Genomic DNA, 14436 nt, shown 5'->3' with positions numbered 1-14436 from the left:
ATATTGTGGCATACATGTGGAGCCAGTAAAGATGAGTATTTGCTACAATGTTAATGCATCCTACATGTTGACTTTTAAAATTTACCTTGAAGCTATATTCTATTTTCACATTAGGGTCAGTTTTCACTTAACTACATGATCATTCTAGAAAGGAAGTGCAGGAGTGTTAACATGTGAAGGAACAAAATGGATATGTAGATCTGGGCAGTAGTTTAACGTGAACATCTTTTCTGGGCTGTAGAGAAGCATGTGGTTGATTGAAAACCAGTGTAAATCTTTGTCAGACTACTCACTATATAAGACAAGATCATCAGTTCTGGATTTCCTTTTTAAAAGTATTTTAATTATGAAAATGACTTTGCTTTGCATTTGTGTTTTATCAAACAAGTGTGTTTTGAGATTCTGCTACCCACTGTCTTACATTGGTTAAGCCCATGAGATATGTATTTTTAAATCTGTTCCTAGATGCCCCCCCCCTTTTTTTTTCTTCCACAAGCTCCACCAACTGTCTTTGGAGTAGTGTGACATTTTAAAGATCAGTAGTTGCCTAAAAGGGCATGTGGAGGTAAGGCAAATTGAACAGGTGGAGTGAGTCTTGTGGGGTCTGTGGTGGACCAGAAAGTTCTTCAGCTTTAGCCAGTTGTTACCAGGTAGGAACACAGACCCAAGTTGGGAAAGGATCCAACACCACCTCCTCCTCCTTTCCCTCCCCCTCTTCTTTCTCCTCCTCTACCTTGTCTTCCTTCCCTTCCTCCTCTTAACCCTTCTCCTCCACCTGTCTTCTTCTTAACTGAGAAGCCAGAAATCAAGATTTTTATGTGAAATCTCCTGATTTTTAAATCTTGGCAACCTTTTCAAATATTTTTTAAAGTGTGTGGTCCAAACAAAACTGATCTGCAGGCTATATTCAGCCTACTGGCTGCCAGATAGAAACCTCTGTTTTAGATAATATTTTAATGGATGAAGATAATAGTTTCATTGCATGTGATCATTCGTCTTGGGAATTCCCCGCTGAGATGAACCAAATTCATTTTTTTCCACAATTGAAAAAAAAGATTTGGTAAATATGTTTCTGGTACTGATAGTTTTGAAGTTTAACTCCTCTTCTTATAACCTACAAATAAAAAAAACCTGTGAGCAGAACAAAAAAAAAATGGTCAAAGTATTATAATGAAGGAAAAGTAAGAATTTTAGAATTAAAGAGAAAGTAAGGGAGATTTCTAAACTCTGAAAAGAATCCCATGATTTTTATCAGTCATTGATGTAGATGAAAAGCTGAATTCCACTATAAAAAGCTTTTCATCTCACCTTTCAGCAGTGATTCTTGGCCCTAAATCTTTGTGGGATTGCTGTAATTTACCAGGCAATTGATTATGATGTCATGAGGACAAGATGGACCACAAGGGGAAAGCTTCCCCATCCCAGTTCAGGCAAGGCCAATATTTGATACAAGCTTCAAGAAAACATCATTTATATTGTTTAAGATGAAGTTTTCAGTGTCTATTTAAATTTCTTAAAGGGGCTCTTTAAAAGATATAATCTATTCATAATTGAAATTCTCCAGGCAAATCAGATATCAACATTTTCAAGAGAACAGGTAATTAATTGGTTTGAAATTCAAATTGAAGGTCATCCTGTTATTGATTTTTGTGGGAACAGGAAACAAGAGCATCTTGTTAAAATGATCTGCCAATGGGGCCTAGGTATGCCTAGGTTCTGTCTAGGGCCTTGTTGAGCAGCATCACTGGACAGTATCAGACACCAATCAGAAGGGAGTCATTCCCGATGTAAACATAATAAGCTGTTGGTTGGCTTCCAAAACTGCACAGAAGAACTGAACTAGAGAAAAGACCAGAGATTAACAGTTTGTTTTACTCTAAGTCAGGTATTTCAAATCAAGTGACTGGTGCAGCTTGTTACGAAGCATCTGTACATGTGTCTGAATGACGTTGGTATGCCATGTTCAAGTTCATGTCAACACAGCTGTGACTTACTACTTTCAGAAACCTTTCAACTGGGAATTAGATAAGAAATATCTTTAATACAAGAGGAGGAGAGCACTGAAGTAAATAGGGTGGTGGAGAATAAAAGAAAAATACACTCTAGATGCTATTAATTTTTATAAAATAACATTTGTGCTTTATATTTGTTTTGTTCCATATATGCATCTATTTTAAAGCAATAATTTCTCTCTATGCTGTGTTTATACTTTTTGAGAATGGTATAATGTGAAGGTAACATGAACGAAGTGGGTGGTGAACATTATGCCTTTCTAAATTGAAATAAGTATTTTAATTTAAGCTGTGCTAAACAAGTTGGAAACTTAATGCAGCTTCTTGTGGTTTAAAGTAAAATTCTTTAAAAAAAAAAAAAAAAAGGAGGGTGGGGGAAGCAAACCTTCAATTCTAGATACCCTGAAGCTGTTAATTCAGTTATTTCCAGGTTGACATAGTTTTGTGTAGGCATGACAGTGGCACCAACCATCTACATTAAGCCTTAACATTCCACAGAACCATTTCAAGTTTATTATGAGCTTCAAAGCGTGCTCATCCCTAAGAGAATATCAAGTTTAAGCATGTCACTTTGCCATAGTCACAGTTAACTTTCTTAAATCAAAAAGTACTTTTCTTGAATCAAAAAGGCTGATTTTCTATAGGTGATCCTTGAAGAAATTTCTCAGTTCTGTAAAGAGTCATTTTTCTGACCCATGTTGCTGTCCTCTTGAGTTCTATCGATCCATCCCAGTAGTAGTGGTTGGAAACTATCTCAAATAAAGCAGGACTTATCACAATTTGTTTGAAACTCTGAGATGATGTCAACATTCTTTTTCAGCTTTATTTCAAGAGTTTGTCATTGATCCCATTTTAGCAATTCACAGTTGGATTTTCATTGCAGTATTTAGAAATGGAGCCGAGGAGGAAAAAGATGCTCATGTTTTTTTCCTAATAGCTGGGAGTTTTCCAACACGGCTAGTGCTCTGGGAGAGAATATGGGGCTCTTCAGCCCGATCCTCATGGTGCACTGTTTCTCTTTGTAGGGAAAGCCATTTCAGAATATGAAATGCCTACCCTTTTGGAGTCCCCTGGTCTTTGGTTCCTAACTCAGTTAATAAACCATCCCTGTCTATACCTTGCATCTCAGAGATGGAACTTGACGGACTAGTCAGCATTGCAAAGGTCACCCTAAAGCTATTGGCAGAATACACTGCCCTTTGTTGCTCAATGATGATAATGCTACTGTAGCAGTTAACTGGATGCATTAGATGGAGCTACTTTTCCAGAATACCAAATTATCTATTTATTTTCATTTAAACACCTGATAGAATGCCCATTCACAAGCTGTCTCAAGTGTGTTTTCAAAAGGGATCTTAACAATACTGGAAATATCAGTGCTTTGGCCACAGGAGGGATAACATACAGTGTGTGTACGTTTGTATGTTTTGCTTCAGTGAAAATACTTCTAAATTATACTCATATTGCCTGAAGTGAATAATTTTTTAAAAGATTTTATTTATTTATTCATGAGAAACACAGAGAGAGGCAAAGACACAGACAGAGGGAGAAGCAGGCTCCCTGCGGGGAGCCCGATGTGGGACTGGATCCCAGGACCCAGGGATCATCATGACCTGAACCAAAGGCAGACGTTCAGCCCCTGAGCCACCCAAGTGTCCCTGAGGTGAATAATTTTCCAACAAATTTGGAAGTCCAAGCTATCCCAAAATGATTCCTAATGTTAGTCTTCTGTTAGTGTATCAATATTTAAAATTATGTTATAAATTGACTTTTCTAAAAGAAAAATATAAAGTTTCATTTCCTTTCATATTGTTCTCCAGAAATATAAAACGCGGAAATTAAGCATAGTGCAAAAGTGGACTTCACTGTATTTTTATGTATGCAAATTTACTTCACAATTTACTGAAATATTAAATTGTATTCAGAATTATAGAGGAATGATTAATAAAATGATCAAGCTATTTATTTGAGGCAGGGGGACTGTACTTGAAGTAGTTTGTATTTTGCATGCTTACATTAATTTTTGTGGCACCAGCACAGTCTTGATACAATCTCTAGTACACAGGTAGCATCTTTGCTTTATTTCTCATTTAAATAAAAATGAGTAAAGATCCAAAATGTTAAGGTGCTAATGACTTTCATTAATGATCTTCACTTCACTACCTGTACTTTGGACAAACCGCTTTCCCACTTATCCCTCCCCCAGTTGTCTTTGGTCCTAATCGGATTGGCTAAGCAATTGAGGCATTCAGAATTACTTCCTCCTTGGTTTCAAAATGAGTAAGTGAAGACTCAGAGAAATCCCTTTAATTTACCTTTTAGTATCTTTGAATAGAGCAGATTCTGTCCTGCCTTCCTTTCATGCATTCATTCAGTTTCTTATTGAGCTAGGTAAGCATGTCTAAAGTGGAATATATTCCCTCTCTCTCCAAAATAATAGAATGAAATCAGTGTTCAATTAATTTTGTTGCAGTAATTCAACACTCAAAGGTAACTAAATGATTTCAAATAGGGTGATGGTTGGCAATTAAGTTCAGACACTGTACAGTATTTGAAAACAGTATAGTGACAGTTTTGTTGTGGGTTCTTTGTGACTTAAACATTTGTTGAAAGGACTTTTCTTTTAGAGGTATGTTTATTTTAGAATAATAATCATTTCATGCTGTTCATTTTTTTTTCCAGTTGACCCATTCTCCAGACCTTTAAAAACGTTTTTAAGTGGATGTAAATTCCATTTTAATTAGGCCAGTGCAATCTAATACTGCAACTAGTCGACAATAGAAGAAACATGCTGGAAGTTAATACAACCCAAATCAACCATAGCCAGATAATTCCCCTGATCTTCATAACAGCCCCCTTCCCCACCTCCACAATTAAATGACCCTGTTGTTCTGGAGTTTCAACAAGACATTTAAGGTTCATTTAAAAAAAATGATCATCCTTTACAGGATTCTTTGCTCTTGCATTTCTTTCTTTCTTTCCCTTGCCACACAGCTGTCACTGGTATAGGAGAAAGATTGGGGGGAGGGGAAGAGGAGGAAGCCCTGTTCAAATCGTGTCACGTAGCACTAATTCATCTGCTCTCATTAGAGGGAGCGAGGGACAGCAGTGATGGCCAAGAGCTGCACTCCACACATGACACGCGAACAGTTTGGGGAATAGAAAATTGCTTTCTCAGGAAGCCCAGCCAATTAAGGACTTGACCATATTGAATGTCAAGTGTTAATTTAGGTTTTTCTTCATTTTCCCAGTAGTAATGCGGGTCCTGTGATGAGCAAATACATGTCAAGTAAAAGTTGATTGCATGAAGGACCCGGGTATTATATGTCACTGACAAGTCACAAATGTACTGAAGTCTTTTAACCCCTTAGGTGAGTGAGGTGGGGGAGGGTTCTGGGAGAATGGGATTAATGGTACCAATAATGATAAGAATAGTTTACACAGGGATAGCTGGGATGGGACAGACAGCAATGGTAATTCATGCAAAGTCCAGGGATAGGACAAATCCTACTCTTAGGGCATAGAGGCCCTGGAAATGCATACAGTATGATCCTTTCCTATTGAAAGGATACTGCCTAGGATATATATTCTGTCTCCTCTAAGATTTTATGAAAAGGGAATGTAGTGTACTCCACAGTCTTGACCCAGGAAATTCCTTATTAATTATCTCCTCTGAAAGAAGTAAAACATTCATTAAATAATGATACTATTTTGGACATTTTAATTCGTTGGCTCGGTGCAGCTGTAAAAATTCTGACTGTTTATAATTTCAGTTTCTAATCAAGTATGCATTTTAAAAAGTGACTCTGTGTAATGCTATGTCATAGAAAAGATGCAGAACATAAGATTGAAAGAATGTTTGTTTTCTGTCGTAAGTACCTCTGTTGGTGATGTTTAGCCAATAGAAACTGGTAGAAGGTCCATCATTGTCTTTCATTCCTTTTGTGCCCAGTTGTAGAGGGGAAGATATTCAAGCTTCAGTGAGTGAGGTAACTTCACCTTTTTTAAAACTAAATGTTGAATGTTGCCCATCATGTATAGCATCTCATTTCCATTCATCAGCATTTATTTACATATGAATGTCTCAAAAAGGAGAATGTCTGTTTCTGTTGCAGTTGTACAAGTTGCAAATAAAAATACCCAACAGTTTACTGCTTTGTATAATTTAAAGTCTTAAAGTGAAACTCAGAACAGTTCCAGTTCAGTCATTTGTGTTCTTTATATGTAGGACCACTTTCCCCCTTAATATCTTTGAAGAAGTGATCATAATTAAAACACTTTTTTGAAACTTAGTCCCTTCTGTTTATTTCCAATTTTCAGACACTTCTCTTTGTGTGTTGACAGAACTTGCACCTTAAAAACTTAAGTCTGGTAATGCTTTAATTTTGGCAGCAAAATTCCAACAGAATCTCTCTCAGGTTAGAAATACTCTAATGATGCTATCATTATATTAAAAGTGAGCTAAGTTTACATTAAGGAACAATTAGGTAACAATTCCAAGAATTTGATGTCTAATAAAATAGGTTTTTCTTAAGAAAGGAACATTAAAAAAAAAAAAAAAGGAACATTAGAGTAGGATGTAATGTCAGTTAACATCTCCCCTCCCTGTATCAAACCTAACCAAATAGAATAAGCTTAGCTTTCCCTTCCTTTCCTATTTTTTATAAGCTCTGTCTATGGAACTCTGTGGCATGGTGAGAGTACTGTTTAATTACAGTCCCATTGTCAGCAGCTTCTCTTCCGCTGGGTGTGCTGAGAGACTTAAGTAAGTTTCTGTAAAGTAAATTCTGATGATGGCAGCTCGGGTTGCTGATTCAAGTTATTCCTTCTCTTCTGTGTCACTTTTGACGGATGGTACCTAATGCAATCAACCACAGACCAAGAAAGCCTTTTTTTTTTTTTTTTTTTTTTTTTTTTTGGTTGCATTGGTAACTGAACCATAGAGTTCTCCTCCTCCCTTGAACTCTCCTTCAGATGAAGGAAGAAGGCTCACTCCTTCTTGCCTCTCCCCTACCTTCCCTCCCCAGTACTTCAGCCCAGATAGGAAAGTGAATAGAACTGCAGTACTACCCAGGACAGGCTTTACCTAAACCTTCTTTTCCCAGTGGTGAAGCTGAAGCTGCCTCCCTTTGCGTGCGTTTTTGATAAATTTAAGAAGTCAAATCGCTGACACAGATAGATAATCCAAGTGTATAGGGTGAAGAGTTATAAATTAACACATTATTCCCTCTTAATGTGAAATACTTGAGAATGCATTTTCTCAGTCCCCTGACATCTACCCAGTGAGGGCTCGCATTGTACTTTTCAAGTGGCATTGATTTGTTAAAGCGCTGAATTAGCATCTCCGGCCAGCTGCTTGATCCACTGTGGTGTTGGGCTCCTATTCTGCCTCTCTCCCCGCCAGCCACCCCTTTTCTTCCTTCAGCCTCCCTCTTCTTTTCTCTCCTTTTCTCTGCTGGTTTCCACGTCACTCCTTCCAGCCCTTTCCTACACTCTTTCTCTCTCATTGCCTTTTTGCTTGTAGCTTGCTTTTCTTTCATTCTGCTTTAATCCTACACCATCTTCTTTTTCTTCCTTCTTGATCTGCAGATCTGCGCATCTCCTTATCTTTCTTATCTCTGCCTCTGAGGTTTACTTTAATTTAGGGTTAGCGTCTGTTAACTGCCTGAGTGTGGGGTAGTGGTGGTTGATTTAGCCAATCCTCTGGCTCCAAGTGGACTCTTGTTAAGAAGAATAAGTTATCATATGAGTGCTTGTGTTCCTTGTAATAGAAGTCAGTGAAAAAAATCTCACCTATTTTGCTTTCTAGAAATTAAAAGGTAGCTTACAAAACCTTTACACTTGTATTTCTAAATGCCGTTTCACATGGTAAGGCTTTCTTTTTAAAGGAAAATGAAAATCACCAGTGGTTATCACAGATTTGATAATCTCAAATGTACTCACCAAAATAAGTTATTAATTCTGTAAAACTTGAGTTTTTACAACTTCTTGCATTTCAGTGAACTTACTGATAGGACTTTTCTAGAAAGTTCTATGTTGTTGATATAATTTAATATATTTGTGGTATTTGTACCATGTTATGGTTTCCTCATTATGATGCATCACTCTACCATCACAGTGAATACATTATAAAATTGGTTGACAATTTGAGAAATAGAATAAGATAGATTATCACTTTCTTGAGTGATGTATCTCAAAATTGCAGAGGTCTTCAAAGGAAATGCATCACAATTGAGAGGATTTAACATGCCTCTTGCGTGTTCACAGACCTTCACTCTTTTCTTTCCTGAATGTTCATCCTAGATACTTTGGGATCACTGTGTTGATTAATTTGATACAAGCAGAAAAAAAAAGTGTCTGGATTTAAATGGCAAGTATTCTTTGTAATTTTAATCTCTTGCCTTGACTTGGTGCTGTCCTCATGTTTAGTAAGTTTCCCAATAAAACAATAAAATTTGATATTTGAATATACATTGATAATAAGTCAGGTAACTTGAAAAAAGTCATGTCTTTTTTTGCTGTTTTAGTATAGATTAAAATGAGTTTGATTTACATGTTGAAATGGAAATATTTAGCTTAGGCTACCTTAATCTTTGCTTCTCTGTTGGGTTGATCTCTTACTCTCTGTCCCCCAAGTTAAATATAATTCCCCTCCCTTTTTTTTTTTTTTTTAAGTTAATTGCTGTGCTCCTATCTAGAATTAGCATGGTTTGGCTAAGGTGAAGGGATTAGAATGACTTTTCAAGGCATGATAATGTCTGTTTAAAGGAAAGAAAAAGAAAAAATTCTTTTAACTAGGGCTTAAAACTAATTCCAACTACTAAGGAGACAAAAATTACGTTAAAGAAGACAGTTTGGTTTTATTTTATATGTGCATGTTAACTTGCTTAAAGATCATCATTTTGTATTTTAGAGTATTCTCTTAGATGAAATAAGTTGTTCTTCATTTGTTACTGAGAAGGGCACATGGCCTCACTCTAGGAGGTTAAAGCTGGAACACCTTCTCCCTTTTGTAGGGATAATTCACCACTCACCTGGCTGTAGTTCAGGGTTAAAGGCAGGATGGAAAGACTTGCTGCTTTTTAGACCTACCTATGACTATAGCAGAGAGGAGAAATAAAGACAAAAAAAATAGGGCAATGTTGAAAGTGAAAGTGCCCTATAGGAAAATAGTTAATGATCAGAAAAGGGGGAAAAATGAATAATCAGAAAAGTGAAAAAATAGAAAAGAAAAAATCTGGAAGGTGTACTATAGCAGTGGAAGTTTTAATTAAAACTTTTTAAAACTGAAGGTGATTTAAATTTTTAATTTGTTGTACATATATTTTTCTTTGTTTCTTGGTTTGTCAGTTCCTTGGAAGGCAGAAATCTCTGCATAAGTAATAAAGCAACAAATCAATAAATCTAGGAATTTTTTTTTTATCTGATTTGTTGCTTGTTTTGTAATAGCACTTCAGCCACATGGAATGGTTAAGTGTAGATGTTGTAGAATTCAACACCTTTGAGTTTTTCCTCTAAGATTCTCAGGAGAAATGAGAATTATTTCTGTTTTTGTATTTTGTAAATCTAAATTAAATGTCACTTAAATGTGAAAGAACCGGCAGCTTTGATAAGTAGTCCCAAAAGCAAACCATTTTGTCAGTAATCATAACCTAATTATGAATGCAAATGCAAAGTTTGTTTTTTAAAAAGTCCTGAACAAACAAAGGAAACAGAAAAACAGACCACTCTGGGACACAGGGAAAAAGCATCCTCACACTTAACCTACGAGTTTCAGTAGTAGCAGTAATAATAAGAACTTTTGGCATCCTCCCAAATCCTGTTGAGAGGGAGCAGCAAATGGCCTGCGCAGTGTGTGGCTCTGCAGAAGTTCCAGAGTGACACATGCATCACAAGCTGGTCACAATGTGAAGGGTCAAGGGTCATGTTCAAGAGCTGGGTGTTGCTGGACAGGCCTGAGGAAGCAGAGGTGGCCCCTCTGTGCTCAGTGTGTGGGTCTGTGTACTCCTTTCCCGTCAAAGCTGGCCCAGCACGGCCAAAAAAGCGGTTCCTTGGCAGGGTTTAATGGCAGGATGATGTAGTCTGTTGTGACTAGTGCATTCCTTTCAGGTTAAACTAGGGAAATGGCATTGTGTTAAAATTCCAAGTCGCATGAATGTTTTATTGCCACAGTGCATTTAGCCCTCTAGGGGAGTGTGTGTGGCGGCGGGTGGGGGTGGGGGTGACTTAGAGACTCAGGAACTATCAGAAGAACACTTCCCTTGGAAAATTTTACCCACCAGTGTGAAGCTGATTTGCTGTGATGGTCACTTAGAAGGGTTTCGCTTTTTCCTAAACTGTGGCTGTTTAAAGTCTTGCAGTCTGGACAATTAACAGCTGAAGAAAATATGACAAGACACACGAAAAGTGGTTGGGAGATAGAGAGGAGGAATGCGCCCGAAAGGAGCTGAGCTGCCTGCTTGTGTAAACTACCCGAGCGAGAGCCCCCTCCCCCGGCCTTGGTCCCTGTCCCCCACCCCCACCCCCACCCCCCTTCCCTAGGCTGTGTTTTGCTGTCTGCCTGAAGGCCAAGAGTGATCTGTTAACCTTGCAGTACTGACCGGGAGGCCACCGCAGCTCATGGTACTGTATGTTACCATTACTACTCCCTCATTCCTTTCACTGGATGGTTTGGTTTCCTTTTTTTTTTTTTTTTTTTTTTTATTAACCATTTCTCTGTAATAACGGTTTATATTAGTCAGAGGGATACAATTTTGGAATGCAGAAGGTCCAGTTTAAAACAAAACAAACTTAAGTATGGTGCCTGGTTTTTTTTTTCCCCTTGGCGTTTAGAAGAGGTAAACTGAACCATTCTAATTCAATTGTAGCCAAAGGTTTCCAGTGTGATTTAAAATCAGGAATTCTGGAAATAGGGCAGTTTAAAAGATGCAAGTCATCTGGGCTGTGGATCTTGTAAAGGGACTTTGTTGTGAAACCACGTGAACATCTTCAGGGTTTTAGGACATTTTCATGCTTTGCAGTTGTCTCAGATCTATCCATTTTGTAGGTTTGCCTCTACCCCAGTCCCTCTCCAGGGGAAACTCTATAGCCTTCTCATTCGCTGTTGAGGCTTACAGTTAGCTGAGGTGTGTATGATTTGATTTTGGTTCTAATAGTGCATATGACATATAACACTCAGGATTGCGTTCATGATTTATCTGACTCCAGCTAATTTATAAGAAATTAAAGTGCGGGTGTATGGAACAGCCTTCTGATTTTGCATTGTGACTTGATAAAATATTTATGAGCCTTTTTCCCAATGAATAGGAGAAATACGGATTTCTTTGGGTTTACCTAGATACCATAGGTAAATACCATAATAGTTTGATTTTTTATTTTGAATTGCCTTTCTGTTTCTTTTCACTTTCAACCTTAATACTTTCCCTATTTTTATGTTCTTGTGATGTCTCATTTTCTCTTCCTTAGTAATGCATATATATATATATACACACACATATATAGAGTTGTATATGTGTGTGCCTGTGTGTGCACGTACATTTTGATAACTGCCAAGTAGATAGCAAGGAAAAACTTGTAGAGTCGTAAACTGAGGTAGTTTTCTCTTGATAAATTATTTTTTTAATGTTATGTAATAGAAATTTAACTTGAGAAGATAGTACAAAAAGTAAACTATGGGTGAGTCTGTGTGCCCAATTAGAGTGTTTTGGGTACATGGTTTAGATATTTCTGTAAAGTGATGATTTTGTCAAGATAGACCTTCTGCGTTTGACCAGATTAGTGTTATCCATATAATTGGTTGTTTTTATAAACAGATGGGTTCACGTTATTTATGGGAGGTCTTAAACCAACAAGCAGTCAACTCTGTGACAAAAATCAGGATTTATGTATGGATGTGGCACTCCAAAGTTTAGATGAATTGATTAGATATTTTACCTTATGTCCTAAAAATACATTAAAATTATTATTATTATTGTTGGATGTAGTAAAGTGATATTGGGAGTCTTCTGGTGATTTTTGTTTTTAGTTCTGGATTCTAAAGTGCAGTTTTCAGAAGAATATATTTTTTTAAAGATTTTATTTATTGATTCATGAGAGACACAGAGAGAGGCAGAGACACAAGCAGGCTCCATGCAGGGAGCCTGACATGGGACTCGATCCCAGGTCTCCAGGATCACAGCCTGAGCTGAAGGCGGCGCTAAACCACTGGGCCACCGCAGCTGCTCAGTTTTCAGAAGAATATTAAACTTACTTTGTGCTGAAATTTTTTCTTTCCACTTACAGCCAGTTTCAAAATTCTTTTTTTTTTTTTTTTTAGATTTTATTCATTTATTCATGAGAGACAGAGAGAGAGAGAGAGAGAAAGAAAGAGAGGCAGAGACACAGGCAGAGGGAGAAGCAGGCTCCATGCAGGGAGCCTGACGTGACACTAGATCCCGGGGTTTCCAGGATCAGGCCCTGGACTGAAGGCGGCGCTAAACCGCTAAGCCGCCCAGGCTGCCTTCGAAATTAATTCTTTATCCTAATAGTAGAAAAACTCCTTAATAGTGCCAAATTGAGGAGGGGGGAATCTGTCATGTACATTTAGAGTATCTAAAAATATATTTGTTATCCTGATCATGGAAGCAGTTTTTGATTATAAAAAGGATGTGGTTATTTCAACCTTTTCCAATTTGATTTATTACAATTTTCCCTTCATAATCCAAGAGGAAAAGAGTAGCATTACTTTGATATCATGTCTCCCTAATAAGAAAATTAAAGTTGATTTAAGATTTTTTCCCCCTGAAAATCAAACTTTGTTAATATCAATACTTGTGTCAGTGTTTTTCTATTCCCCTTGGACCCAACATTAGTATTTGGAATTGTAGATCTCGGGGTTGTGAGGGGCATTAAAAGATTGAACCTGAGTTTAGATTCCACTGTTGCAACTTACTAGTCTTTGGGACCTTGTATAAGTCATTTTAGCCATTATTTTCTTCAATTTCAAAATGCGAGAAAGAACGATTAATTTGAGAATTTGTCAGGAAGATGAAATGAGATAACACATGTGAAGCTTTGGTACCAAGTAGATACTGAATAAACTGTAGATCCCTTTCTTTCAGCTTGCCGTGGGAGGCTTGAATTTTGGGGAACAATGAGGTAAATTTAAATAAAATGTTTTAATTTCTTAAAGGAGAGATGAGGCATTGGCAGTTTCTTTTCCTTCCTTCCTTTTTTTTTTTTTTGGTTGAGAGTCTTCTTGTGTCATCCATTAGTCTTGCATTTTTGCCACCCTGCACAATTCTCCCCAGGTTGGCGTTTGTCGATGTCAGAACGTTGCTGTTATCTCTGTGGTATCAGTTACTGCTCACTGTAGACTGGAGGCAAAGTTGGCATATTCTCCGAAGTCCTGTATACCTTCGTATCATCATTTCTAATCATGTGCGAGTGAAGCTTCTTGCCTTATTATACTCATTATTATTAGCATTTGATAGTAGAACTTGAAGTTTGATTTAAAAGGTAAGACCTGGCTTTGTGAATATTCACTTGTATTCATGGAATTAAGGTCACACTAAAGCTAGTAGTGTTTACATCTCTCGGAATTGAGCAGAATAGTAGCAAGCAACATACATCTGTATCTGTGCAATATTTTATCTTCCTTTCCAGTCATGCGCAATGCATTAAGTGTAGTTAAGGCTTGGGAATGGAACTATTTGTTGAGCAAGATTTTTTTTTTTTTTAAGATTTTATTTATTTGAGAGAGAGTGAGCAAGAGACAGAGCATGAGTAGGGAGAGGGAGATGCAGATCTGCTGAACAGGGAACCCAATGTGGGACATGATTCCAGAACCTTGGGATCATGACTGACTGAGCCACTCAGGTGCCCCTAAATGTACTTCTTTTTGGGCTTTTTAATCCTGGATTATGTTTTATCAAAAGTAATTGTATTCTTCTGTGTAGTACTTTAATATTGTTATAGATGACCTTTGATTAACATTGTTATTTTGCTTAACATCTAGTTTCTCTTAGCCAACCTTACTTTGAACATACTTCATCTTCAGATCTAAAATAAGTATTTGATTTAGCCTTTATTTTCACCTGTTACTAAGAATAAAAGAATGAGGATTAAAAGCTAATAACTTCACAGCATCTCTTAGCTCATGCAATGTGCTAGACTTAGTACCCATGTTATTTTATTCAGTTATTGAAAAGCATTTAGGGCAGGTACAATTACAGTTGAGGAAAAAAAGGTCTAAAATCTGTATTCAGCAAAGTTAACTCCAAAGTCTTTGCTTTTTCTTCTGCCTCATTCTTTATCCATCTGTAACTCAAGCCTGCTACCAAAAAAAAAAAAAAAAAAAAAAGAGCAATAGTTGTAGGATCTGCTAGGAATTTTTTTCTTTCAAATTAAATTTTATAAAGAGGTCAATATGTAGAACTAACAAAAA

General features: G+C 37.1%; 1 protein-coding gene across 17 annotated transcripts in view; it reads left to right on the top strand.

Annotated features, from left to right (window-relative positions):
* BNC2 (basonuclin 2) overlaps positions 1–14436 on the top strand; it is a 444904-nt gene that overhangs the window by 158056 nt on the left and 272412 nt on the right. The window contains exon 1 of one of the 17 annotated variants that reach the window (XM_038552460.1): positions 10530–10634. The exons of 15 other annotated variants lie outside the window; for them this stretch is intronic. In XM_038552460.1, coding sequence (XP_038408388.1) covers positions 10632–10634 — 3 coding nt within the window. In that variant the 5' untranslated portion in view covers positions 10530–10631. Of the gene's footprint in view, positions 1–10529; positions 10635–14436 lie in introns of those variants that run through there. One more of the 17 variants, XM_038552457.1, reaches the window with a different exon arrangement.

This window comes from Canis lupus, chromosome 11, assembly GCF_011100685.1.
Source record: "Canis lupus familiaris isolate Mischka breed German Shepherd chromosome 11, alternate assembly UU_Cfam_GSD_1.0, whole genome shotgun sequence".
Classification (NCBI taxonomy): Eukaryota; Metazoa; Chordata; class Mammalia; order Carnivora; family Canidae; genus Canis; species Canis lupus.
This window is presented reverse-complemented; position numbering and strand designations above follow the sequence as displayed.